This window comes from Giraffa tippelskirchi, chromosome 4, assembly GCF_054371585.1.
Source record: "Giraffa tippelskirchi isolate mGirTip1 chromosome 4, T2T-mGirTip1v1.2.pri, whole genome shotgun sequence".
NCBI lineage: Eukaryota > Metazoa > Chordata > Mammalia > Artiodactyla > Giraffidae > Giraffa > Giraffa tippelskirchi.
In genome coordinates this window covers 2,261,247-2,286,484 of record NC_137278.1, presented here as the reverse complement: position 1 = coordinate 2,286,484, position 25,238 = coordinate 2,261,247, and the positions used below count along the sequence as shown (strand labels likewise).

Here is a 25,238-nt window from a genome sequence, read left to right as displayed (position 1 = left end):
ACCAGGGTTCTCACCGCAGCTGAGCGGCTGAGCGGGGCCCCCTCTACGGCCGTTGCAGGCAGCTCAGCGGGCCGAGAGCACAGCAGCTCAAGCCACACACGCTCTGGGGACGCGGTGAGGTCATCGCCACCGCGCTCAGCACATTTTCCGGGCACCAGGTGAGCCCGGAGGAAGCTTTGTTCCCTGGAGCAGCTCCTGCCTGAGCAGCCCGTGCCAAGGGCTCTGGATACAAATGGAGACATAATTGCAAACTGTGATGGGAACGGGGAGGGGAGGATCCCCGGGGACCAGGACACCTTCGCAGGCTCTGGGAAGAGCTCTGAGCAGGCGAACCGCAGCCTGGCTCTCCTCAGCCTCCGGGCTAAGAAAGGTTTCCACGGTTTTAAATGGTTACAAAAAAAAAAATAATAGTAATTCATGACACGTGAAAAGTATCCGAAATTCACATCTCCTTTTCCATGAAAACATTTCACTGGCGCACAGATCCCCGCTCCTTCACAAATCATCCAGGCCACCTTCTCCAAACGAAGGCAGAGCCTAGTATTGGCGAGGGGACCGTCTGGCCCACCGGGCCCGGAATATTTACTACCTGGCCCTCGACGGAAACCGTCTGCCAACTCCTGCTCTAGAAAGAGGGGCGGTGGTGGTAGCCGACTGGGCGCCAAGGCAGGAGCAGGATCCAAGGGGCAGTCAGGAGAGGGGTCCACCTGGGCATCCTCCCAGCAGCCCTGCCCTCGTCCTGGAAAACCTCAGCCACGGGCACGGCCCAGACACAGGGACAGAGGGCGGGGCCGGAGGGCACCCAGCTGCCGGGAGGGGCCAGGCTCGGTCATGTGGAACCTCAGGGCCGGAAATGGTTCCAACGAGGCCCCAGAGTGGGGTCACCTTGTGGCTACCTGCCCTGGTCAGGTCCTGGGCCCAGGCACAGCTGAGTCCCCATTTCCGGCGCTGGCATGCCCCGCTTCCAGGGCCCAGGCCACAGACAGACACCAAGGGTCATCCCCCACTATGGCCTCCCACCTGGGACACAGCAGTCCTCCCCCTGCCCTCCAGCAGTCTCCCCAAAGCCAGGGGGTTGTCCGCAGCACCCACGGCACGAACAAATCACATTCCGCCACCGCCAGCCTGTGCCCACCCACGACCAGAGCAGGGGACGCCCGCCAGCCTTTCCTGCCAACTCCGGACCCAAGCCTCAACCCCTGCCCTCCCCCGTGACACACACGCCCAGGCTGCCTGTGCCCCTCCAGCCAGCAGGTCGGCGCCACAGACGAGACCCCTGCCCCCCAGCCTCTGCGGTCCTCTCCCCACACCAGCCCTGGGGTACCCACTGGGTACCCACTTGAAACACCAGTGCTCAGGAAGTCTTGTCGTCATCACCCTCCTCAGGAGCCTTTCCAGGCATTTGTCCTAATCGCCCTCCTCGCATCAAATTTTAATACCACAGAGGTACTGGGTATCTGCTCTTTTCTCTTGGTACATCTGCGCTTGATGCAGAAAAAGAATATGCCTTCTCCACCCCCACAGATCTGATTTCTGGCCCCTTGGGCGTGGGTTATGCACGGTGTAGTCTTAGAATTAATGTGACACAGTTCTCTTTACTTTTTTAATATGACCACCAGGAATTTTTTTAAGAGATGGATGCGGCTCACATATTTCTACTTGGCGGCACCGCTACAGACAGAAGACAAATAGAAATGTAAATGGGTGCAGCCCTCTGTGTGCACAAGACGCGTGTGCACGCACACACACACACACACACACGTCTGTGTTTACTTAAAGTACACACACACACACTGCCCAGGTCTGAGCGCTAAGCGGAGGCGGGGACACCGCAGCTCAGGTGTATCTGCAGCCAGATCCCAGCTTCACGCCCACCGCCGCACTGCAGACCCAGGCCCCTTACACCAACGGCTGGCTCCTCAGTTGGGACAAAATAGAATACAAGATGATCCCAAGTGTCTTGTGCCAGGAAGGCAACAGAGCTCAAAAAAACAGTGGGAATGTGTCAAAAAGACACACGGAAGCAGCTAGAAGCAGCGGTCCCTGGTCCAACCTGAGACCATCTGAGCGTCAAAATGAAGAGTGACGGTGACCGACGGTCATCTGCGGGAGGGCAGAGGAGACCACAACCCAGAGAGGCAGAAAGAGGAGGGAAAGGAGACGGGGACGCGCAGAGACGGGGAGGGACGGAGGACCTTCTCAACGTGCCTCCCGGAGAACATTCGCGATCTACATGGGCGAACAGAGGACCTTCAGAGCGAAGCCGCTGGCAAACACCGCCGGCGTCAAGGGACTCAAAGGCAACACTCTCAGTGAGAGGACACTTGGAAACTCCGCGCCACGTGCAGGACAGGACCCAGGAGAGGCACCGCGTGGTCGCTCCACCCGCTCCAGGTACAAAGCCTGAACCCAACACGAGGAGCTGGTGCTGAACTCAAAGGCAGGGACATTCGGTGACAAAAGGGGCCTGTCACCTTCAAAAGCGTCAAGGTCGGGAAAATCAAGGTGAGGCTGAGCGGCTGGCCCGGCCCCCAGACGGACCCTTGGCTGAAACGGCGTTTGTGGAGACCCGTGTCCAAACTCAAGTGGATTCGGTGGTGGCAGCCTGGCCACTGTTTTCTGGGTTCATGTGGCTCCGGAGGGGACTTCGTCTGTAGGAGACCCGCGGGGGTGCAGGGCGCCAACAACCTCTCATGAGTGTCAAGACATGCTCAAAGTTAAAACAGAATCTAACTTAGAAGAAAAGGCTTCCTTGTTTCCACGGGAATGGGCCCTTGTCTCCTGGCTCCCCGCCAGCCCCGGGGGTCACGCCCCACAACCTTGGGAACCGTGTCCCCCTGCCTGCACTCGGGGACTCTCCGGACACTCAGAGGCCACTTCTTTGTCCACGGGCACCTCAACGGCTGCTGTGCGTCCTGCTCGCCTGAGAGCATCTGGGAGCGGGGACCGGGTGCCTGCTGGGCTGTGCTCGTTCCTCAAAGGAAGGGTCAGAATGACACAGGCGCAAACGGTGGGGGGGAGTGGCTGTCAGAGGCCCAGAGGCCCCTGGGGAGGGAGGGCGCCACACCCAGAATCTAACCAGGTTATCTCATCTCCAGGGTTTCGAAGGGTGAGCAGCAAGTGTGTCCTGACGGACGCTTGTCACTGAAGCAAACCATGGGGGGCGCAGGGTCAGAGGGTCACACCAGGACATGGGAGGCCAAGGGCCAGGCTTGCAGCGCTGCAGGACGGGAGGAGAGTGAAATTGGAGCCGGCTTCCTAGAGGAGGCGGCTGCTAGACTCAGCTCCCACAGGAAGACGCAGGCCAAAAGAAGGGCAGTCTCCCAACATGGGCCCAGCGCAGGCTTGGGGGCAGAGGGGTTGGCACGAGGAAGGGACGGGAAGGGCTTGAGGCTGGAGGTGTGGGTCAGGCGAAGCCCTCTCTGCTGGCCCTGCGGGCTGCCTTCCCTGCCTGTGTCTCCGGGCAGGAGGCTGGGCGGCTGGTCCCCAAAGGTTGAGACTGCAGACTAAACGCGAGGGCTGTCTGCTGGCATCAGCAACCCCAGGACCTCATAACCCAAGCTGCTCGGGACACACACGATCTCACATTCGGATCAGCAGATTATGGCCATGCCTAATTAGTTTAATTAAACCCAAGGTGGCTGCCAGGCATTTTGGATTAAAAAAAAAATTAAAGCACACTCTGCCAGCTCCAGAAGGGCAGGACAAAGGAGCAACTTGGGTCTGCCTGAGAAGCCTTCCTCGTCCCCGGCTCTGTACACAGGAGATGCTCAGTAAGTGCACACGTCTGTGACGCGTCTTTAGGGCCAACAAGCCAGCGGAGGTGCACTCAGATGGGAGGGGCGCTAGAAGGGCTAATGCCCTGAGAATAGGACATCACTGTCACAGCAGAGGCCAAGGCAGCCTTCTGGAACGCCAGGATGCCGGGCAGGCCTCTGGGCTGGCCGGGGCCACGGAGAGGCACGCAGTGGCCACAGGCAGATGGAAAAGAGCCCTGCCACTGACCAGCAAAGTAGCCAGACCCCACAGAAAGCAGGCGTGCAGGCCCCGCCCCGCCCCGCCCATGCCGTGGAAACAGACACACACCAGGAACAGCCCGAGAAGCGGGCCAGGCACACCCACCAGAAAGCCAGGAAGAGGGCAGAGGGAAGGCTTCTGAAATCCAGAATTTATTGAAACAGTCCCGAAAGAGAGGCCCAACTTCACGTTTCACTTTCACCGCCTGGGGCAAGTCACCCAACCTCTCTGAGACGCAGTTGTCTGGTTTGTGAAACAGGGATGGGGACTTCCCCAGCGGCTCGCTGGTTAAGAATTCGCCTGCCAATGCAGGGGACACAGGTTCGATCCCTGGTCTGGGAAGACCGCACTTGCCGCGGAGCAACTAAGCCCGTGCACCTAGAGCCGCGCTCTGAAACAAGAGAAGCCGGTGAGAAGCCCAGGCGTGCATCACAACCAACAGCCGCAACTAGAGAAAGTCCAGGCGCAGCAACGAAGACCCAACGCAACCAAAAAAATAAGAAAGAAACAAGGGTGGCCTGTGCCTCACAGGACGGTGCCTCGCCCAGGGCAGGACGGGTAAGAAGGGGCAGCTGTGGTTTTCTCGGGATGCAATCACCATGGACCGGGAGGACCGTGTCCTCTTCCCTCCTCCGTCTCGGGCACGGAAGCGCCCCAGACAGCAAAGAACAGCCACACAGACAGACCCCACGTTCCTCTCGCAAACCCTGCACAGCCAGACGTGGTCCACAGGATGTTCTCTGGGAATACACAAACGGGCCCTCTGGCTAACCTAGGGTTATGGAGCACCCACAACCAACCCTGTGCCAGCCACAGACATACAAAGACTGGTGTGACCAGCCCCACCCTCCATGAGAGGAAAGGCAGCGGAGACCAGCCCTCAGCCGCAAGGGGCCATGCCTGCCCACGTCCAGATAAATCGCTAACGTTCAGTCAGCGCACAGCACTAAGGCCGTTCTCTGCCTTCCTTCGTGGACACCCCCCATCAGGGCTGAAAGGCAGCCACTAGTGCTGTCTCCACTACACAGATGGGGAAACTGAGGCCCTTAAAGCGGTCACTGGCAGGGGGCCACAGTGTCCATCTCACTAAGAGCACGCGCCCATGAAGACAAACACTCACCCGTCCGGTCCTCCCAACCACCCAGCTCCCCTTAACGCCCCTTCACCCGGGCTAGGGTGGGGGGTTCCAGGGACCCCAGGAAGTCTCTGTAGTTTCAGCACTGGGGCTGAGCCAGCCACCTGCCAGCTCCCGTCCTCCCCATCCTGCCCTGGGGGGGCGGGCAGCTCCGGGACCCAGCCCTGGCTATGCCCCTCTGCCAGTCAGCTGGGGGGGTGGGCAGCCCCTGCTGTTCACAGCCAGAGGCAGACGCTCCAGGCCCAGCTCTGCCCCCAGCAGCTCCTCCTCCCCTCAGTTCCTCCAGCCTTAAGATGGGTAAGTCCTTCCCAGCCCCTGGGGCAGAGGGCTGGATCTGAGAGCACCCCGCTATCAGGGCACCCGGCCCCCGGACCTGGGACTAAGCACCGAAAGGGCCGGGTTGGAGCTGGCTTCAGGGAGCTTGGGGCCCTCCCTGGGTGGTGCACCACTGTGGAGCAGAAAGGTGGCCCCCTGCCCCTCAGGACTCCTCTTCACCAGCCGCCGCCCCATTCTCTCAGGGGGCGGGGGGTGGGGGGGGCCCATCTCCTTGGAAACGCGGTCACAGCCAAAGGGCAGAAGCCATGCAATCCAGCCTGGAAAAGCAGTGACTCACGCCATCCCTCCTCCCCAGCCCACTTCGGATGTCACACTTGTGAAGGGCCCTTGTCCATCCGGGCTTGCCGAGGGTCACAGAAGAGGGGCTCTGCTGCTGGCCTGCTGCGGGATGGCCCCCGACCCCAGTGGGCACCCAGGGCCCCCTCAGAGGTGCTGGGGTGGGGCTGAGGGACCAGGAGAGCAGGAAGCAGCCTGCCCTCTGCTTAAGTCTTCACCAAGTTCCTTAGAAGCCAGAGAGGCAGCTCCTGCTGGCCAAGCAGACATTTTCCTGCCTGCCTGCCGGGCAGCCACATGTGCCTTCGCCGCGACAAAGGCCACGCTTGAGGGTCCTGGGGAAGCCACGAGGGGCTCCGGTTCCCACCGAGCTGCACGACCCCCGGCGCCGCGCTGCCTGCCCCCTCCCCCGGCGGTCAGGAGGAGGCTGGGGCCGGCGAGGGGGCGGCGCCCCCGGCCCACCCGCTCTCGGCTAGGGCTCCCTGCTCCACCGGCCCCTCCCGCCGCGCCCCGTGCCCGCTGCCTGTCGGTTCGCCTTTCAGGGCATCCAACCACCAGGCGCAAAGCCAAGGGGCACTACGCCAGAAGAGGCCAGCGGCGCGGCCGGATCTCCGGGGTCCGCAGGGGCCAGGACTAGCTGGGTCTCGACGCCAAGGCCCGGGAGGGAGAGCGGCGGTGGGGAGCGCCCGCCGGGGACTCGATGTCCCCACATTCCCGGGAGGCGCGGACCCAGCAGCGGGCGCTCCAAGGCAGTGCCCGGAGGCGGCGGAGGCGCGCCCGGGCTTGGGGGACTTTGGTTAACTTCGTGCCTCCGGGGATCGCCCCTCGAAGCAGCCGGCTCCGAGGCCCGGGGCGCGTCTCCTCTCAGCTTCCCGTCCAGCCGCCCGCCGACGTCCCCGAGGCTGCCGTTCGGATCGGCGCGCCCGGACCCTCACCTGGGACATCTGCGGCCGGAAGTTGACGTCCTTGAGGTCGATGGAGCCGGGGGAGAGATTGTGCAGCAGCTGGCACAACAGGACGCCGTCGCGCAGAGCCTGGGCCAGGTCGAAGACCACGGCCGAGGGCCAGACGACGCGGTGGTTGGGCGGCAGGACCCTGCAGTCGATCAGCCAGCGGCCGCATTGCCGCCACTGCTCCATGGCGCCCGCGCCCGCCGGGCCGGCCAGCTCAGGGCCGCGCTCCGGCCAAAGTGCGGCGGCCGCGGGGCATCCCGCCCGCCCGCGCGGGGCTCGGCGGCCGGGGCGGGGCTTCGCGCGGGCGGCCCCGGGGCCCCGCCGCGCCGCCGCGCGTCCCCTCCTCCTCCTCCGCCTCCGCCTCCTCGGCTCCTCGCCCACGTGCGGTCGCGGGGCGGGCGCCGGGCAGCCGGCCGGGTCCCCCTTCACACGCACAAGTCCCTCCAGGCCCCGGGCCGGGCTCCGCGCAGCCCACCGCCGCAGCGCCCCTCGATCCTCGCCGCCCGGCTCCGCATTCTGCGCTCGGGGCGCCCGGCGGCCGCCGCAGCTTCTGCCCCGCCCGAGACAAAGGCCCGGAGGGTCGCTCGCTCCGCGCGTCCGGGGCCTGGGCCGCCCTCGCCGCCGCCGCTTTGTTCGCCCCGCCTTCGGGTTCAGCGCTCGGTGCCCGGCGATCCGACTCTGCAGCTCTGAGGCTCAGGGGTGCAGGGGGCGCGGGGGCGCGGCCCGGGGCGGGGTGGGGGCGGGGCCGGCGCGCGCGCCTGGCGCCGCCCCCTCGTCCCCCACTTCCTGCCCCGCGGCCGCTCTCTGAAGTTGCGCAGGGCGGGGGCAGCGGCGCGGCCGCGGCCCCGGGCCCGCGGACTTTCTCCAAGAGGCACCAGGACTTTGGGGAACCTCTGCGCCCGGGGCGCGCGACCTCGCCTGTGGAGTGACGGCCGGTCGTGGTCTCTGCGCCCCTCCTGCGTTTCAGGAGGAGCTCGGGAGGTGGCCCTTGCCGCGCTGGGGGCCTCTGCGTGGTCCTTCGGGCAGGACAGGCCCTGGAGGGGGCACAGACTAGGCGGACTCGTCCGGCGCCCCCTTGGTCCACGAAGCGGCCCCCGGAGGAGAACTCGAGGCGGGAGGCACACGGGCCGGAGACTCGCCCAGAGCCCCTTCCTGTCCTGTGCCCTGGGCAGGGACCCGCAGGAAAGCCCCCGATCGCGCACAAAGGCCGGGATTCCCCTGTTCTGTAACCCAAAGGCCTGCCACTGGCAGCTGCCCAGAGGGCAAACCCTGGCGTCGGAGATGGAATATGTGACATAGTAGGTGGGAGAGAGGAAAGGGGATACGGCCAGAACCGGCCCTGGGTGGCGCCTCCTCCACGCTGGCTGAGGGGTCCCCTGACCCTGCCTTGAACTCTTTCCTGGGCCACGCCCTCTGGGGGGGGGGAGTGGGTGAGCTGTGTTCCCCGCAGCTGGCCTCCTGCGAAGGTGGGCGGACTTCTAGGAGAAAAGGAGCCAGTCTGGCAGTGAAATGATGCAGATCCTGGCTCAGCTGTCAGGAGCCCTGGGTTCTCAGCTGGGTGAACCTGGGCAAGTGTGATCCCCTCACTAAGACTGGCGCAGTCTTGGGGTGAGGGTGGGGTGACCAATCCCTGAGCCCCCCACACACTCGGGTTGAGCCCTGGGACAGCACGAAGCAGCTGCCCTCCTGACCCATTGCCTCTTTTTTTGGCATTCCCGGCGCAGGAGCCAGCGCAGGGCGAGGGTCCACTGCTAGCCCAGCGAGGGTCCCCTGAGGCCCCCTGCCCCCCCATTCTGGGCTCTGGTCTCAGCAGAAAGTCAGGCTGGCCCCTTCCCAAACTGAGGAGGAAGCACGGGGACCCAGGCCAGGTTCTGGCCCATGGAGGGAAGTGAGGGAGGAGCTGGCCTCCTGGGGCACACCCCGGACCCCACCCCAGACCCTGGCAGGAGTAACATCAGGCCAAGTTGCTGTCCCAGGCATCCTTCCTTCCAGGAAGAAGCGGGTGCGGCAGCTTCGTGAACCCGGACAGGAAGGAGCCTACTTAAGACGAGTGGGATCCAGCCTGCCTTGCTCAAGACAAAAGATTGCCCCTCGCAGCAGGCGCAGCAGGCGGATTCCTCGGGCATCGCCCTGAGAAATCACCACGTGGGGACAAAGCCGGAACCGGCACCTCCAGCTGCCCCTCCTCCGAGACGCTGCAGGGCACTTTCCCCTAGCAGGACCCCTCCCCACGGAGTGGACAGCCCCCTCCCTGTGGGAATCACTGGTGAGCCGGGGACGGGAATAGTTATCCAGGAGCTCTTCACGGTGTCGGGGGCGAAATGGGGTGCTCCTCGGGGCTCTCACGGCTCCCAGTCTTCCTGCCTGGACAGGGAACCAGCCCAGAGGAGGAGCCCCAGCTGGGGACACGGGTGCCGGCCAACTGCACGGGCGAGCGTCTACCGCCCCCTGGTGGGTGCGGCGGGCACTGTGGCCACCTGGCTGCCCCTTGGCCAGGCGCTGCCCAGAGGGGAGCCAAGGCAGGAGACCTGGGCCTCCCCACTGTGTGTTACTGACGCACACCAATCCCAGCGCCTTCCTGACTCCCAGTGACCTAACGAGGGCACAGGGACACTGACCCCCCCCATGGACCTCACAGGGTTTGGAGGAGGCTCTGAAGGAGGGCTGGGTGGGGACGAATGAACGAGGGGAGCTTGATGGAGCTCTTCCAAACCCTCGGTGTGGGTGTCATGAGCACGGCTAGGCTGTATCAAGTCAGAGGACAGCTCAGGAAGAGGGGACACTGTTCCGGAACGTCCTGCCGGCATCCACCTCTTCTCAGACTCAGCTGCTTGCTGAGACGACCCCTGGCACACCTCCAGGGGGCACAAGTCCCATCGCGTTCCATGGAGATGGCACCCTGGGGAGGAGCCCACAACCTGCAAGTGAACAGCGTCCTCTGGAGGTTGCAGTCGGAGCTTTCCAGGTGGCTCAAGTGGTAAAGAGTACGCCTGTAACGCAGAAGACCTGGGTTCGATCCCTGGGTGGGGAAGATTGCCCTGGAGGAGGGCATGGCAACCCACTCCAGTATTCTTGCCTGGAGAATCCCCATGCACAGAGGATCCTGGCGGGCTAGAGTCCATGGGGTCATACAGAGTCGGACATCACTGAGCAGCTAAGAGCACATGGCCCACTGTGACGGCACTTTTCCTCAGCGAGAGAGGCCTGTGCTAAGCGCTGGAGGGTCCACAGGAGGGGCAGGAAGCTGGGAGCCCCAGCCCGGCGGCACAGATGAAGCCCACAGGGCAGGGAGTCACATGCCTCAAAGTAGGGACGGAGGGTCACAGGCCCCCACTTCCTGGGCCTCTTGGCCTCCACCTGCAGCACGCTGGCCCCCTCCGGTCTGTCCTCAGCAGTCAGCAAAGGCCCAGTCAAACCTCGTGAGGCCTTGTCACTCTCCTGCCCAGACAGGGGGCACTCCAGGGCTCCTCCTCACCAGAGAGAAAATCAGAGTTCTTCCCAGGCAGGTCCCACGTGGCATGGCTACTCCCCAGATGACCTTACTTCCTGCAACTCCGCAGCCACACCCAGCGGTGCCCTCACGCCAGGGCCTTTGCACCTGCCGCCCCTCTGCCTGGGACTCTTGCCCAGATGGCACGTGGCTCACGCCCTCTCTGCCTCTGTGACCCACTCTTCTCTGCACTTTTCTGTTGCTCCATCTCATCCCCTTAGATTGTCAGCTCTGTGGTCACAGGGGCCATCTCTGGCCTGTCCGCAGTTCACTCCCAGCACTGCAAACTGGGCTCAGCCCGTGGGAGGTGGTCAAAAAAGTTGTTAAATGAAACACCACATAGGGAATTCCCTGGCAATCCAGGGGTTACGACTCCAAGCTTTCACCGCCGAGGGCAGGCGTTCATTCTCTGGTTGGAGAACTAAGATCCTGCAAGCCGCGCAGCTAAAAAAGAAAAAAAATTAAACACCAAATAAATAAACCAACAGCTCAGCAAAGCACTGCAACTACAATTTTAAAATCCAATATCTTCTTTCATAGAAGTCATAAATGGGTAAAACGGATTCAAAGGTTTAAAAACTAGGCTGTATAATCTGCTGATCCACAGTATGTCTCACCGTCTTTATGTGAATCTCAAACACCACACTCCGGGAGACTGGCACCGACTTTGCACATCATTCTAACCGTTTGCGACTGGAAGAGCCGCTCCCATTGCTCGAGCTCTGCGTGGCTGGCCCGAGAGCTTTGTCCGCGTCGCCTGGCCTCCGCCGAGCCTCACAGTAGGCATCGTTGTCCCGAGTGATTAAACGCAGAAACCCAGCACACCGGAAGCGGCCCAGCCTCACCCTGCGAGGTGCCAGGGGGCCGGGTCCACACGCCAGGCCTCCCCCACACCTGCTCCTGAACCCCGATGTGGCGAAGAGTCTCCGCGTCTGGAACCGAAAGCTGGCGGTTGACATGCTGGTTTGGATGGATCAGAGAACCGGGAGACGGGAAAATGCTACGTGTCTGAAACAAGTAGATCCTGACTCAGCATGGAACGCAACAGCCTCGAAAGGCTGGCACACGCGTACACGCATGCACACGTGCACACACCCTCGCACATGCACGTACATGGACGTACACGCTCTCACACACACACATGCACGTACACGCTCACACACATGCTCGCACACACATGCATGCACATGGACGTACACCCACACACACTCGCACACACACGCTCACTCACACTTGCACACACACACTCACACACACACACAGACGTACATGCTCACACACACTCGCACACACACGCTCGCTCACACTTGCACACGCTCACACATAGCCACTGCAGAAACGGGCGCAAGCTCGGTCAGGGGCAGCAGGGCTGGCCGGAGGGTGGCCGCTGCGGACACAGCCTGTGTCTGAACTGAAGGAGGACAGGCTATGGAAGGGCCGCCACCAGCCCTGAGCTCCTGGGGTCCAGGCGACCCCAGAGAGGACACCCCGCTTCCGCCTCGCGTGGAATGACCGTCCAGCTCCAGGCTGTGGTTGATCCGCTGTCAGGGGACGGGCCCTGGAGCTCGGGGACGGGCCCGAGGTCAGGCCTTGGGCAGCGGCAGGGTCTCAGCCCTGCTCTGAACACCAAGTCTGGCCTGTGACGCCTCCAGCGGGGCCTTGGCTTCTGCATCCCCTCAGTGGCGAGACGGCTCCGGGGCAGCAACACCTGGTGTGTGTGAGTGTGTGTGTGTGTGTCTCTGTGTGTGTGTCTCTGTGTGTGTGTCTGTGTGTGTGTCTGTGTATGTGTGTGTGTGTCTATGTGTGTCTGTGTGTGTGCCTGTGTGTGTATGTGTCTGTGTGTGTGTGTGTCTGTGTATGTGTGTGTGTGTGTCTGTGTCTGTGTGTCTGTGTGTGTGCCTGTGTGTGTATGTGTCTGTGTGTGTCTGTGTATGTGTGTGTGTGTGCGCGCCTGCCGGGGGGTGTACACGAGCCCACAACCACCCCACGAGGCCTCCTGAGTTCCTGCAGAGCCCCCTGATCTCTCGCTCATCACTGGGGCGGCACCAGGACTTCGCTCTGAACGGGGACCTGGGGGTCTCTCCACATGCTGGGCGTGGTGCAGGCCCAGTGGAAGGGCTGGAGAGCTTTCTCTGCCCATGCAAACAGCCCAGACCTTTCCTTGCCACACAGGCGTCCTCTGAGAGCCAGGGGGTTCCTCAGCCCTGGTTTCCCCCAAAACCCCAAGGCTGCAGCAAGGTCTCAGTCCTCCTTATCAACAGGGCCCTTATTCTCCAGTCAGGGTCCAGCTTCTTCTGCAAACACCCTCCCCCGAAGCCGGAGTCCACCCACCCCTCCACCCTTCCACCCATCCGACCCCCCTATCCCCCCCCCCACAACCTCCACCCAGAAAGCATTTATTGAGCCCAGCCTTGTTCTTAGGGGAGAGGAAGCGAATGTTTTGACTTTTCCCAACATGACTGGGTGAAGGAACTATTCTCACGTCCAAACCACATGAACACACACATTTTGCAAATTCCATTTGTAGCTACATCATGCAAGTTCAGCTGTCACAATTTCCCGGGAAACCATAGGTGTAGAAAAAGACCATCTGGCCCGCCGTGGACTCAGACTGCACCCACTGAACCGTCGGCTGCGGGCTTTTGGAAGGGGCAGAATAGAGACATTTTACCTCTTGCTGCTTTGACTTATGATGCCATGGCCCACGGGTCATGCCTCCGGCTGCGACCTCTGACATCTCACCTCCAGGGCATGTCACACTCCCTGTCTTGGGACCCCTTCCTCAGAGCTGGGCTCGGGCTCTGTGCAGGGTGCAGGGTGCCTAAGGCTCGAAGGCGGGTGGGGGGGGGTCCTCCAGGACTCAATTCATTTTAGACGTGAGGCTGAGAAGTTGGGATTTGGGGCAGATCCTGGATTTCTGCAGGACCCTTGTCATCATGACCCCAACAGGCCACCTCGATGAAGGACAGAAGTCCAGTCCTGCCGAGGGAAGCCCCAAGCCCCAGGTGGCTGGTCGTGTGTTCCAGGACCCGAGGGGTGGCCGTGGTGTTTAGAACACAGTCAGGGAGAGCCAGGGTTAGGGTAGGTCTGGCCCTGCCCTTCCTGTATCCAGTCCTGCCCTTGACCTGGGCAGGAGACAATCCTCCTGGGGCGATACGACAGCATAGCCAAGGGAAGTGCTTGCTAGACCCTGCTTCTGGACTCAGCAGGAAGGCTCCAAACCCTGGAATGTGCCCATTGCCCCAGAGAGACAACCGTGCCCTCAGCTGCCCTCCCAGCACCCTGCCCCCTCCAGACCTCGCAACTGGTAACCGACTTTCTGTCTCCATGGATTTGCCTCTTCTGGACATTTCATCTAGATGGAATCAGGTAACACCTGGCCTTCTTTCACGCAGCATAATGCCAAGGTCCGTTCTCATTGTAGTGTCTATGAATAACTTGTTGTTTAGTCGCTAAGTCGTGTCCAACTCTTTGCAACCCAATTGAACTGTAGCCCTCCAGGCTCCTCCGTCCATGGGATTTCCCAGGCAAGAATACAGGAGTGCCATTCCCTTCTCCAGGGGATCTTCCCGACCCAGGGATCGAACCCACATCTCCCACATTGCGGGCAGATTCTTTACTGTCTGAGCCACCTGGGAAGCAGCCCAAGTAACTACTATATTATTTTGTATGGCTGAATGATAACTCCTTGTAGGTGGAATCCATTTCAATAATTCACTTTATTTTAATCCATTTGAAACATTATCATTTCAATATGTAATCAACCTCAAAACTTATTAATGATATATTTTACATTTTTCTTTTCATGTTAAAGTCTTCAAAATCCAGTGTGTATCTTATACTCCCAGCACATTTCAGCAGGAACACTAAATTGTCATCAGAAATGCTTGATCCGTATTTATTAAAGTTCAGAAAATGTATCGTTGAACAAACAGATTCATGTACCCAAGTTGTTTCAAATATATGTAAAAGTTTGCCCCAAACTGAATTGAGTGTGCAAGTTTAAATTAATTACAACTGAGAAAAGTGAAAGTGTTAGTCACTCAGTCGTGTCTGACTCTGTGTGACCCCATGGACTATATAGCCCGCCAGGCTCCGCTGTCCAGGGATTTCCCAGACGATACTGGAATGGGTTGCCATCCCTTCCTCCAGGGTATCTTCCTGACCCAGGGATCGAACCCAGGTCTCCTGAATTGCAGGCAGAGTCTTTAACATCTGAGCCACAGGGAAGTCCTACTTACAATTAAACGCAATTCAAACTTCAACTTCTCTGTGGAACAAACCACATTCAAGACTTCAGAAGCTACACGCGGCTCATGGCCGCTTCCCTCTAGAGACAGGCCTCCACTTCGCTGAGCTGTCCCCAGGCCCGGAATGCAGCCCCCCGGGGACCCCAGTGCCTCCGGGGAGAGGGGTTTGCTGCTGGGTGCCCTCTTCCTGCCAGGCACCAGCCCTGCAGGCCACTGGCCATTCCTACCACCCGGACCTGGGCTCGGAGCCTGGCCCAGCTGGCCTGGTCCTCCCGGGCCCGCCGCTCCGGGCGTGGCCCTGCTTGTGCCCTCGGCCACGGCCACTGGACGAGGTCTGCCCTTCGGCGCTGGTGTGCCCACCAGGGCGGAGCGCTGGCATCTCCTCCTCTCACACTTTAACCTGAGCCTCATCAGGCACCCACTTACAGGACTTCTGGGCGCCCACCGTCTCCCCTGCCCTAGGCCCCAGGGCCCAGAGGCAGGCCACAGTTCTCAAGCTCCCCACGGCGGTCTGTGACATCAGGAGCCCCGCGCACCTGGGCTTCCGGCAGACACACCCTGGATTTTCTCTGTGGCTGCCGTCATGACAGGTCTGTGCCAGCGCCCGGCCCTGCTGTGTGCCCTGTCCCTCCTGCTGGCCTGGCCGGGGAGGGGTCGGAGCCGGGCTCAGGAACAGCCTGATGGCTTCCTAGCCACCCTGCCTGCCTTTCCTTCCAGACACCACTGATCCTGCTGTTTCCCCAACCCCACTCCCAACACTGGGTGCCAGGAAGCAGGACCAAGCAGCTACTACAGACCGGCCAGCCTCCGCCCACCGATAGCAGGAGCCCCGCTGCCGGCAGAAATTGGGGTGAGAAGGGTGTGCAGCACGGGGCAGGGATTGCTGGAACTCTCCCGGGCGGTGAAGCAGGGCGGATGCCCACAGAATGGGAGGTGCTGGGGGGGGTGGTGCAGTATCTCAAGCGTTTGAATGGTGTGTGTTAGTCGCTCGGTCGTGTCCAACTCTTTGCAGCATTATAGACGGTAGCCCGCCAGGCTCCTCTGTCCATGGGATTTCCCGGCAGGAATCCTGGAGCGGGTCACCATGCCCTCCTCCCGGGGATCTTCCTGACCCGGGAATCGAACCGGGGTCTCCTGCATCTCCTGCATTGCAGGCAGACTTTCACCCTCTGAGCCACTGAGGGGAGAGCAAGTAGGGGAAGCGCAGAAACACCGGCTGGGAAAGGATCTGAGAAAGAACGGCCGACAGATTCATCGCCGCTTGAGGCAACAGGTGTGAGCTGGGGCAGCCATAAAAGGACTTCGTATAAGGAGACTTCGTCCCCTGGAGCTGCAGGGCAGCAAAAGGGTGAAGGTCCTGGGGAGGATGCAGTCAGTATGTTTCCTGTGTCAAGATCAGGGCCCTGACCGAGAACCAGGGGCTGCACGAGCCGGGGGGGGGAGGCGTTGAGGGACACCCAGGTCACCGTGCCGGGAATCCGTCTGCCTGCACTCCCGCTGGACCCTCTGGCCAGCAGAAGTGGCCATACTCCCCTTAAAGGCTAGCCCTCCCCTGCCTGAAGACCACCCGAGACCTCTGCCTTCTGAGACATCACTCCACTGCTTCTGGCTGATGACATCTTTGAATATCAGTGTGTGTCTGCAGCTAAAACAGAGGAAATCTTAGCTTTTCATTCTCTTTTTTGCAGAGCCATTTAAAAAGGACCCCACACAGCAGCCATGAACTTCCTTTTTGGGCCCACAGCCCGGGCTCTCACTCAGCGACGTGCAGGGGACGGTTTACTTAGTTGTATGGCCCCTATTCCAATCCCTAAGAAAGGCAATGCTGAAGAATGCTCCAACTACCGCACAATTGCACTCATCTCACCCACTAGCAAACTAATGCTCAAAATTCTCCAAGCCAGGCTTCAGCAATACATGAACCATGAACTTCCAGATGTTCAAGCTGGTTTTAGAAAAGGCAGAGGAACCAGAGATCAAATTGCCAACATCTGCTGGATCATCGAAAAAGCAAGAGAGTTCCAGAAAAACATCTATTTCTGCTTTATTGACTATGCCAAAGCCTTTGACTGTGTGGATCGCAACAAACTGTGGAAAATTCTGAAAGAGATGGGAATACCAGACCGTCTGACCTGCTTCTTGAGAAACCTGTATGCAGGTCAGGAAGCAACAGTTAGAACTGGACATGGAACAACAGACTGTTTCCAAATAGGAAAAGGAGTCCGTCAAGGCTGTATATTGTCACCCTGCTTATTTAACTTAAATGCAGAGTACATCATGAGAAACGCTGGGCTGGAGGAAGCACAAGCTGGAATGAAGATTGCCGGGAGAATTATCAATAACCTCAGATATGCAGATGACACCACCCTTATGGCAGAAAGTGAAGAACTAAAGAACCTCTTGACGAAAGTGAAAGAGGAGAGTGAAAAAGCTGGCTTAAAGCTCAACATTCAGAAAACTAAGATCATGGCATCCAATCCCATCTGTTCATGACAAATAGATGGGGAAACAGTGGCTGACTTTATTTTTTTGGGCTCCAAAATCACTACAGATGATGACTGCAGCCATGAAATTAAAAGACACTTACTCCTTGGGAGAAAAGTTATGACCAACCTAGATAGCATATTAAAAAGCAGAGATGTTACTTTGCCAACAAAGGTCCGTCTAGTCAAGGCTATGGTTTTTCCAGTAGTCATGTATGGATGTGAAAGTTGGACTATAAAGAAAGCTGAGTGCTGAAGAATTGATGCTTTTGAACTTCGGTGTTGGAGAAGACTCTTGAGAGTCCCTTGGACTGCAAGGAGATCCAATCAATCCATCCTAAAGGAGATCAGTCCTGGGTGTTCATTGAAAGGACTGATGTTGAAGCTGAAACTCCAATACTTTGGCCACCTCATGTGAAGAGCTGACTCATTTGAAAAGACCCTGATGCTGGGACAGATTGCGGGCAGGAGGAGAAGGGGATGACAGAGGATGAGATGATTGGATGGCATCACCGACTCAATGGACATGAGTTTGGGTAAACTCTGGGACTTGGCAATGGACAGGGAGGCCTGGCATGCTGCAGTCCATGGGGTCGCAAAGAGTGGGACACGACTGAGCGACTGAACTGAACTGATGGCCCCTATCAGGCGTCCCAAGTGGTGCCAGTGGTAAAGAACCCGCCTTAATACAGGAGATGTAAGAGACTCGGGTTCGATCTCTGGGTCGGAAAGATCCCCTGGAGGAGGGCCCGGCAGTCCACTCCAGTATTCTTGCCTGGAGAATCCCATGGAGAGAGGAGCCTGGCGGGTTCGCAGATTCAGACACGACTGAAGCGACTTAGCACAGCACACCCATGGCCTTTTTGTCCCACCTGCTTAGAAAGCTGGATTTTCATTGCTTTCAGCCACAGCCTGGCCAAATACCAATCCCAATTTCCCTCCATCTTCCCTGCATCTGTTTCCAAGTTAGGATTTAGAGTGGGTTGAATGGTGGGCACCAGAAAGAGCTGTCACATCAAACCCCTGAAGCCTGTGAACTGCAACCTTATTTGGAAAAGGGGGTCTTTGCAGATGTAATTAGCTCTCTTGAGATGAGATCATCCCGGATTATCTAAATCCAGTGACAAGTGTCCTTATTAGAGATGTGCAGGAGAGACACAGGGAGATGTGGAGAGGCCAGGGTCTTCCAGGCGTGGAAGACCGAGGCAGAGATGGGGGTCTCTCTGCCAGGTGAGGTCAACCCTTGGCAGCAGCCATCAGAAGCTCGGAGAGAGGCCTCTCCCCACAGTGTCTGGACGGGGTTGGGGTGGGGGGCGGTGGCCCTGCCAGCAGTTTGGTTTCCTGCTGGCCAGGCGTGGAAAATCTTGAGAATTAAATACATAATGAAGGCCATTCAAATTTAGGAGGTCCTATTGATAATATTTTTAAAAATCCCTGACTTTAAAAAAAAAATCCCTTTGGAAGTTGGCAGAGCACGAGCTCATTATTCCAAAAACTGATAAATAAAGAGGAAGGATGGAGCACTTATTCTGCCTTTCCGACATGAACTGTATTTCCAGGTAACTTGATGAAGAAGGCTCCCCTGGTAGTTCAGTGGTAAAGAATCTGCCTGCCAAAGCAAGAGACACAGTTTTGTCCCCTGGCCCACGAAGATCCCACATGCCCCGGAGCAACTAAGCCTTCACATCACCATGATTTGAGCCTGTGCTCAAGAGCCCGGGAACAACAGAAGCCCGCATGCCCCAGAGCCGGTGCTCCGCAAGCAAGAGGAGGCACCGCTGTGAGAAGCCGGAGCACCATGCAGAGGGTAGCCTCCGCTTGCTGCAGCTGAGAAAAGCCTGCAGAGCAGTGAAGACCCAGCACAGCCAAAAGTAAAGAAATAGAAACTTGGAAAAAGTCAATGAAGAAAGTTCTCCTTTAGGAGAATTCCAGAAAACAGAGGCAGAAGGAAAATTAGAAATGATGATCCTTAACTTGCAATCCTTAATGAGGAATGGACCTCAGTTACGATCATTTGGGGCAGGTAAGGTCATCCTATGAAAGACGGGGGGGATTTTCGTAATGAGCAGCTCAGGCTGCCCATAGCCAAGGTCAGCGGTCAGTGCACTGAGACAGAGGCACACAGGCTGGTCCTTCCTGTCTCGTGATGTGCGGGGGTGTTCGCAGCGCCACTCGTGAAGCAGCCTCGATGACAAGTCAGACCTTCGTCTGACCAAGGCTGAGCGCCACCTGCCAGGTTTTCAGAACACGCGGAGGAAGGCAGGACACGGGAATGACGCCGGGGGACCCAGGATGCAGACGGGCTGCAGAAACACGATCTGCGTCTTCAACAACCAGACGGCAAGGGAGAAAGCAGCAGGCGCAGCACAAAAAGAGGTGTAAGAGGCAAGAAACCAAATACTCGAGTCATCTCTCCAGCAAATTAAACATGTAACGACATTTAAGATAATCAGCAAATATGAGCACTGACCAGATATTAGATATTGGTGAAGAATTGTTACCAGCATGGGATCCTGTTACTGTGATTCTGTATCAAACACCAACAGGGAATTCCCTGGTGACGGTCCAGTGGTTAGGACTTGGCATTTTCATTGCTATGGGCGCGGGTTTGATCCCTGGTCAAGGATCTAGGTCCCTGTAAGGCACACAGTGCCGCTACAGAATTTTTTAAAAAAGGACATATTTATAGTGAAACAACATGATGCCTGGGACTAGCAGGTATCACTTTTTCATCCTCTGTAATTCACTTTTTCAAAATCGTTTTTGTGAAATATGACCTACAGGATTATGCATCAAACACGAACCTTTGCTTACTGCAAAGCTGTCGAGTCAGAACCTACGTGACCAGGGCCAAGTCAAGGGTCAGAACTTAACAAGCGGTTCACTCACTTTGTCTCCATGATTCAGCCACGTTTCTGTATGTATTCGAGTTCATTTCTCTTCACTGTGGTGAGTAGTCCTTTGTGTGAACACGCCCCAGTTCACGCCCCCATTCTGATGATGATACATGTCGGGTGAAAGGAAAGCGTCAGTCGCTCAGTCGTGTCCAACTCTTTCCGACTCCATGGACCGTACCCCACCAGGCTCCTCTGTCCATGGGATTTCCCAGGCAAGAATACTGGAGTGGGTCACCATTTCCTTCTCCAGAGGATCTTCCCGACCCAGGGATCAAACACGGGTCTCCTGCGTTACAGGCAGATTCTTTACCATCTGAGCCACCAGGGAAGCCACTTAGAACATTTTAGCTTTGTTAAAAACAACCCCAGGGACTTCTCTGGTGGTCCAGGGGTTAGGAGCTTCCCTCGTGGCTTCCATCTGATATCAGATGGACACGGGATGAGAGACAAATGTGCCTCCCCCACAGCCTGACCACAGGTGGCCGGGAACCAAAGGGTGGCGTTGGGAGAGGCCCTCCAACAACTGCTCACATCAGTCCTGATTCTGCCCACATCTCCAAGCTCTGGGCTTGGAAAGGGGATTCTCGGTGGGGGGTGGGGGGAGGGAGGAATGGGCCCCCCCGAGGGAGAACGTCCATGGCTCTTTGATGTGGCAGATGAGCCTGCCACTTAAATCTGGGCCTCCTGATACCACCCAGTCAGAATGCTGACAAGTAGGTTGCCTGACCAACCTGACCAACCAACGGGGGTGATGGAGCCCTAATACCAGGGAGAAGGTGAGTCGTTGCTTCACACAGGTTGAGGGCAGGAGAAACTGTGTTGAGGACCCAGAGGATTCTCCCAGGGCATGAGCGTGCTAGTATTTCTACTAGCAATAGCAAAATAGCTTATGGAAAGTTGTAGTCACCAAAGACAGACAGGTAGGCAGACAGACAGATGATAGATAGAGACAGACAGATAAATAGGTAGATGATAGAGAGAGAGAGATAGATGAGATGGATACATAGATTGATAGATTGATGGAAGCACACTTGAGAGTCTGTGCCCTTGAGGAATGGAGGCATAAGTCACCCACCAAATAAACCTCGACCAGCTGAGATGCTGCTGAAGGCAAAGGAGACTCCTTCTGACTGTTACAGAAACAAGGACAGCAGCAACTACTCACATCTCCACCTGCCTCTTAAGTATGTATATATTTGTACCCAGATCTTCTTTTATTTCCTCACTTCCCTTAGGACTTTCAATACAGTTTTGTTGGAAGTTAACTTTGCAATTTAGTTTCAGCTGAAAGAATATTCAGACAGAAGGAGATTGAACAGGAAAAGTAATTAACCTAGCCCAGAAAAGGATGTCATCACTCATGGGACTTTGTACTTACTTCCTCTATTTGGGGACAAGACTGTCTCACTCTTTTTCTCTTTTCTTATTTTTTTAAATTGAAGTATAGTTGATTTACAATATTTCAGGTATGAGAAAACTGATTCAGTATATATACATATATATATATATGTTCTTTTTCAGATTATTTTCCATTATAGTTATTACAAGACATTGAATATAGCACTCTGTGCTATACAGCAGATCCTTGTTTATCTATTTATGTGTAGTAGTGAGCAGCAGCTGCTTGGTGCTAGAGCGGCCGAGAGGAGATACCCCACATCCAAGATAAGAGAAACCCCAGTAAGACGGTAGGCACTGAGAGAGGGCATCAGAGAGCAGACAGACTGAAACCACAGTCACAGACAACTAGCCAATCTGATCACATGGACCACAGCCTTGTCTAACTCAATGAAACTAAGCCATGCCGTGTGGGGCCACCCAAGACGGATGGGTCATGGTGGAGAGGTCTGACAGAATGTGGTCCACTGGAGAAGGGCATGGCAAACCACTTCAGTATTCTTGCCTTGAGAACCCCATGAACAGTATGAAAAGGCAAAAAGATAGGACACTGAAAGAAGAACTCCCCAGGTCAGTAGGTGCCCAGTATGCTACTGGAGATCAGTGGAGAAATAACTCCAGAAAGAATGAAGGGATGGAGCCAAAGCAACAACACCCAGTTGTGGATGTAACTGGTGATAGAAGCAAGGTTCGATGCTGTAAAGAGCAATATTGCACAGGAACCTGGGATGTTAGGTCCATGAATCAAGGCAACTTCGAAGCGGTCAAATAGGAGATGGCAAGAGTGAACATCTATATTTTAGGAATCAGCAAACTAAGATGGACTGGAATGGGTGAATTTAACTCAGATGACCATTATATCTACTACTGTGGGCAGGAATCCCTTAGAAGAAATTGAGTAGCCATCATGGTCAACAAAAGAGTCCAAAATGCAGTGCTTGGATGCACTCTCAAAAACGACAGAATGATCTCTGTTCGTTTCCGAGTCAAACCATTCAATATCACAGTAATCCAAGTCTATGCCCGACCAGTAATGCTGAAGAAGCTGAAGTTGAACAGTTCTATGAAGACCTATAAGATCTTTTAGAACTAACACCCCAAAAAGATGTCCTTTTCATTATAGGGGACTGGAATGCAAAAGTAGGAAGTCAAGAAACACCTGGAGTAACAGGCAAATTTGGCCTTGGAGTGCAGAATGAAGCAGGGCAAAGGCTAACAGAGTTTTGCCAAGAGAACACGCTGGTCATAGCAAACACCCTCTTCCAACAACACAAGAGAAGACTCTACACATGGACATCACCAGATGGTCAACACTGAAATCATATTGACTATATTCTTTGCAGCCAAAGATGGAGAAGCCCTATACAGTCAGCAAAAACAAGACTGGGAGCAGACTGTGGCTCAGATCATGAACTGCTTATTGCCAAATTCAGACTGAAATTGAAGAAAGTAGGGAAAACCACTAGACAATTCAGGTATGACTTAAATCAAATCCCTTATGATTATACAGTGGAAGTGAGAAATAGATTTAAGGGACTAGATCTGATAGAGTGCCTTATGAACTATGGATGGAGGTTCCTGACATTGTACAGGACACAGAAATCAAGACCATCCCCAAGAAAAAGGAATGCAAAAAAGCAAAATGGCTGTCTGAGGAGGCCTTACAAATAGCTGTGAAAAGAACAGAAGTGAAAAGCAAAGGAGAAAAGGAAAGATATACTGATCTGAATGCAGAGTTCCAAAGAATAGGAAGGAGAGATAAGAAAGCCTTTCTCAGTGATCAGTGCAAAGAAATAGATGAAAACAATAGAATGGGAAAGACAAGAGACCTCTTCAAGAAAATTAGAGATACCAAGGGAACATCTCATGCAAAGATGGGCTCAATAAAGGACAGAAATGGTATGGACCTGACAGAAGCAGAAGGTATTAAGAAGAGGTGGCAAGAAAACACAGAAAAACTGCAAAAAAGATCTTCATGACCCAGATAACCATGATGGTGTGATCACTCACCTAGAGACAGACATCCTGGAATGTGAAGTCAAGTGGGCCTTAGGAAGCATCACTACGAACAAAGCTAGTGGAGGTGATGGAATTCCAGTTGAGCTATTTCAAATCCTGAAAGATGATGCTGTGAAAGTGCTGCACTCAGTATGCCAGCAAATTTGGAAAACTCAGCAGTGGCCACGAGACTGGAAAAGGTCAGTTTTCATTCCAATCCCAAAGAAAGGCAATGCCAAAGAATGCTCAAACTACTGCACAATTGCACTCATCTCACACGCTAGCAAAGTAATGCTCAAAATTCTCCAAGCCAGGCTTCAGCAATACATGAACCATGAACTTCCAGATGTTCAAGCGGGTTTTAGAAAAGGCAGAGGAACCAGAGATCAAATTGCCAACATCTGCTGGATCATCGAAAAAGCAAGAGAGTTCCAGAAAAACATCTATTTCTGCTTTATGGACTATGCCAAAGCCTTTGACTGTGTGGATCACAACAAACTGTGGAAAATTCTGAAAGAGATGGGAATACCAGACCATCTGACCTGCTTCTTGAGAAACCTGTATGCAGGTCAGGAAGCAACAGTTAGAACTGGACATGGAACAACAGACTGGTTCCAAATATGGAAGGGAGTACATCAAGGCTGTATATTGTCACCCTGCTTATTTAACTTATATGCAGAGTACATCATGAGAAACGCTGGGCTGGAGGAAGCACAAGCTGGAATGAAGATTGCCGGGAGAATTATCAATAACCTCAGATATGCAGATGACACCACCCTTATGGCAGAAAGTGAAAAAGAACTAAAGAGCCTCTTGATGAAAGTGATAGAGGAGAGTGAAAAAGTTGGCTTAAAGCTCAACATTCAGAAAACTAAGATCATGGCATCTGATCCCATCACTTCATGGCAAAATAGATGGGGAAACAGTGGCTGACTTTATTTTTGGGGGCTCCAAAATCACTGCCAATGGTGATTGCAGCCATGAAATTAAAAGACGCTTACTCCTTGGAAGGAAGGTTATTACCAACCTAGATAGCATATTTAAAAGCAGAGACATTACTTTGCCAACAAAGGTCCGTCTAGTCAAAGCTATGGTTTTTCCAGTGGTCGTGTATGGATGTGAGAGTTGGACAGTGAAGAAAGCTGAGCGCCGCACAATTGATGCTTTTGAACTGTGGTGTTGGAGAAGACTCTTGAGAGTCCCTTGGACTGCAATATCTAACCAGTCCATCCTAAAGGAGATCAGTCCTGGGTGTTCATTGAAAAGACTGATGTTGAAGGTGAAACGCCAATACTTTGGCCACCTCATGCGAAGAGTTGACTCATTGGAAAAGACCCTAATGCTGGGAAGGATTGGGGGCGGGAGGAGAAGGGGACGACAGAGGATGAAATGGTTGGATGGCATCACCGACTCGATGGACATGAGTTTGGGTGGACTCCGGGAGTTGGTGATGGACAGGGAGGCCTGGCGTGCTGCGATTCATGGGGTCGCAAAGAGTCAGACACGACTGAGTGACTGAACCGAACTGAACAAATTTTGATATATTGTATTTTTATCACCATTCAATTACAATAGTTTAAAATTTGTATTATGAGTTTCTCTTTGACCCATGAGAAATTCAGAGGTTGTTTTTTTTGTATCCTTGAGTGGGCTCTAGGATATATTTCAAAATAATTAAATATATGGGTTTTCTTCTAGTTATCTTTTTATTGCTGATTTATAGACTAGTTTCCTGTGACCCTTTCCAGGTAGGATTTACATGCTTTGAAACCTATTGAAACTGATTTATGGCCTGGCGTGTGATCAGCTTTTGTATATGTTCCGTGTCCTTGCAAAGAAGGTCAAGAACGTGCCTCCTACAATGGCGGGCTCAGCCTTCGACGAATGTCCCTTGTGTCGGCTTCCTTAATCAGCATTGCGGGAAACCATAAAACTGAAAGTTCAGTAAGGAAAGGGGCAGATACGAAAAGAGAGTGTTATTGGAATACGATTTGGAGGCCGGGTGCGG

General features: G+C 55.6%; 1 protein-coding gene across 4 annotated transcripts in view; it reads right to left on the bottom strand.

Annotated features, from left to right (window-relative positions):
• The window catches only part of VAV2 (vav guanine nucleotide exchange factor 2), a 179,384-nt gene extending 172,437 nt beyond the window's left edge, over positions 1 to 6,947 (bottom strand). For all 4 annotated transcript variants that reach the window (XM_081595899.1, XM_081595898.1, XM_081595900.1 and 1 more), the window contains exon 1: positions 6,697 to 6,947. In XM_081595899.1, the coding sequence (XP_081452025.1) occupies positions 6,697 to 6,900 (204 nt within the window). In that variant the 5' untranslated portion in view covers positions 6,901 to 6,947. The remainder of the gene's footprint in view (positions 1 to 6,696) is intronic.
• Positions 6,948 to 25,238: the final 18,291 nt, after the last annotated feature.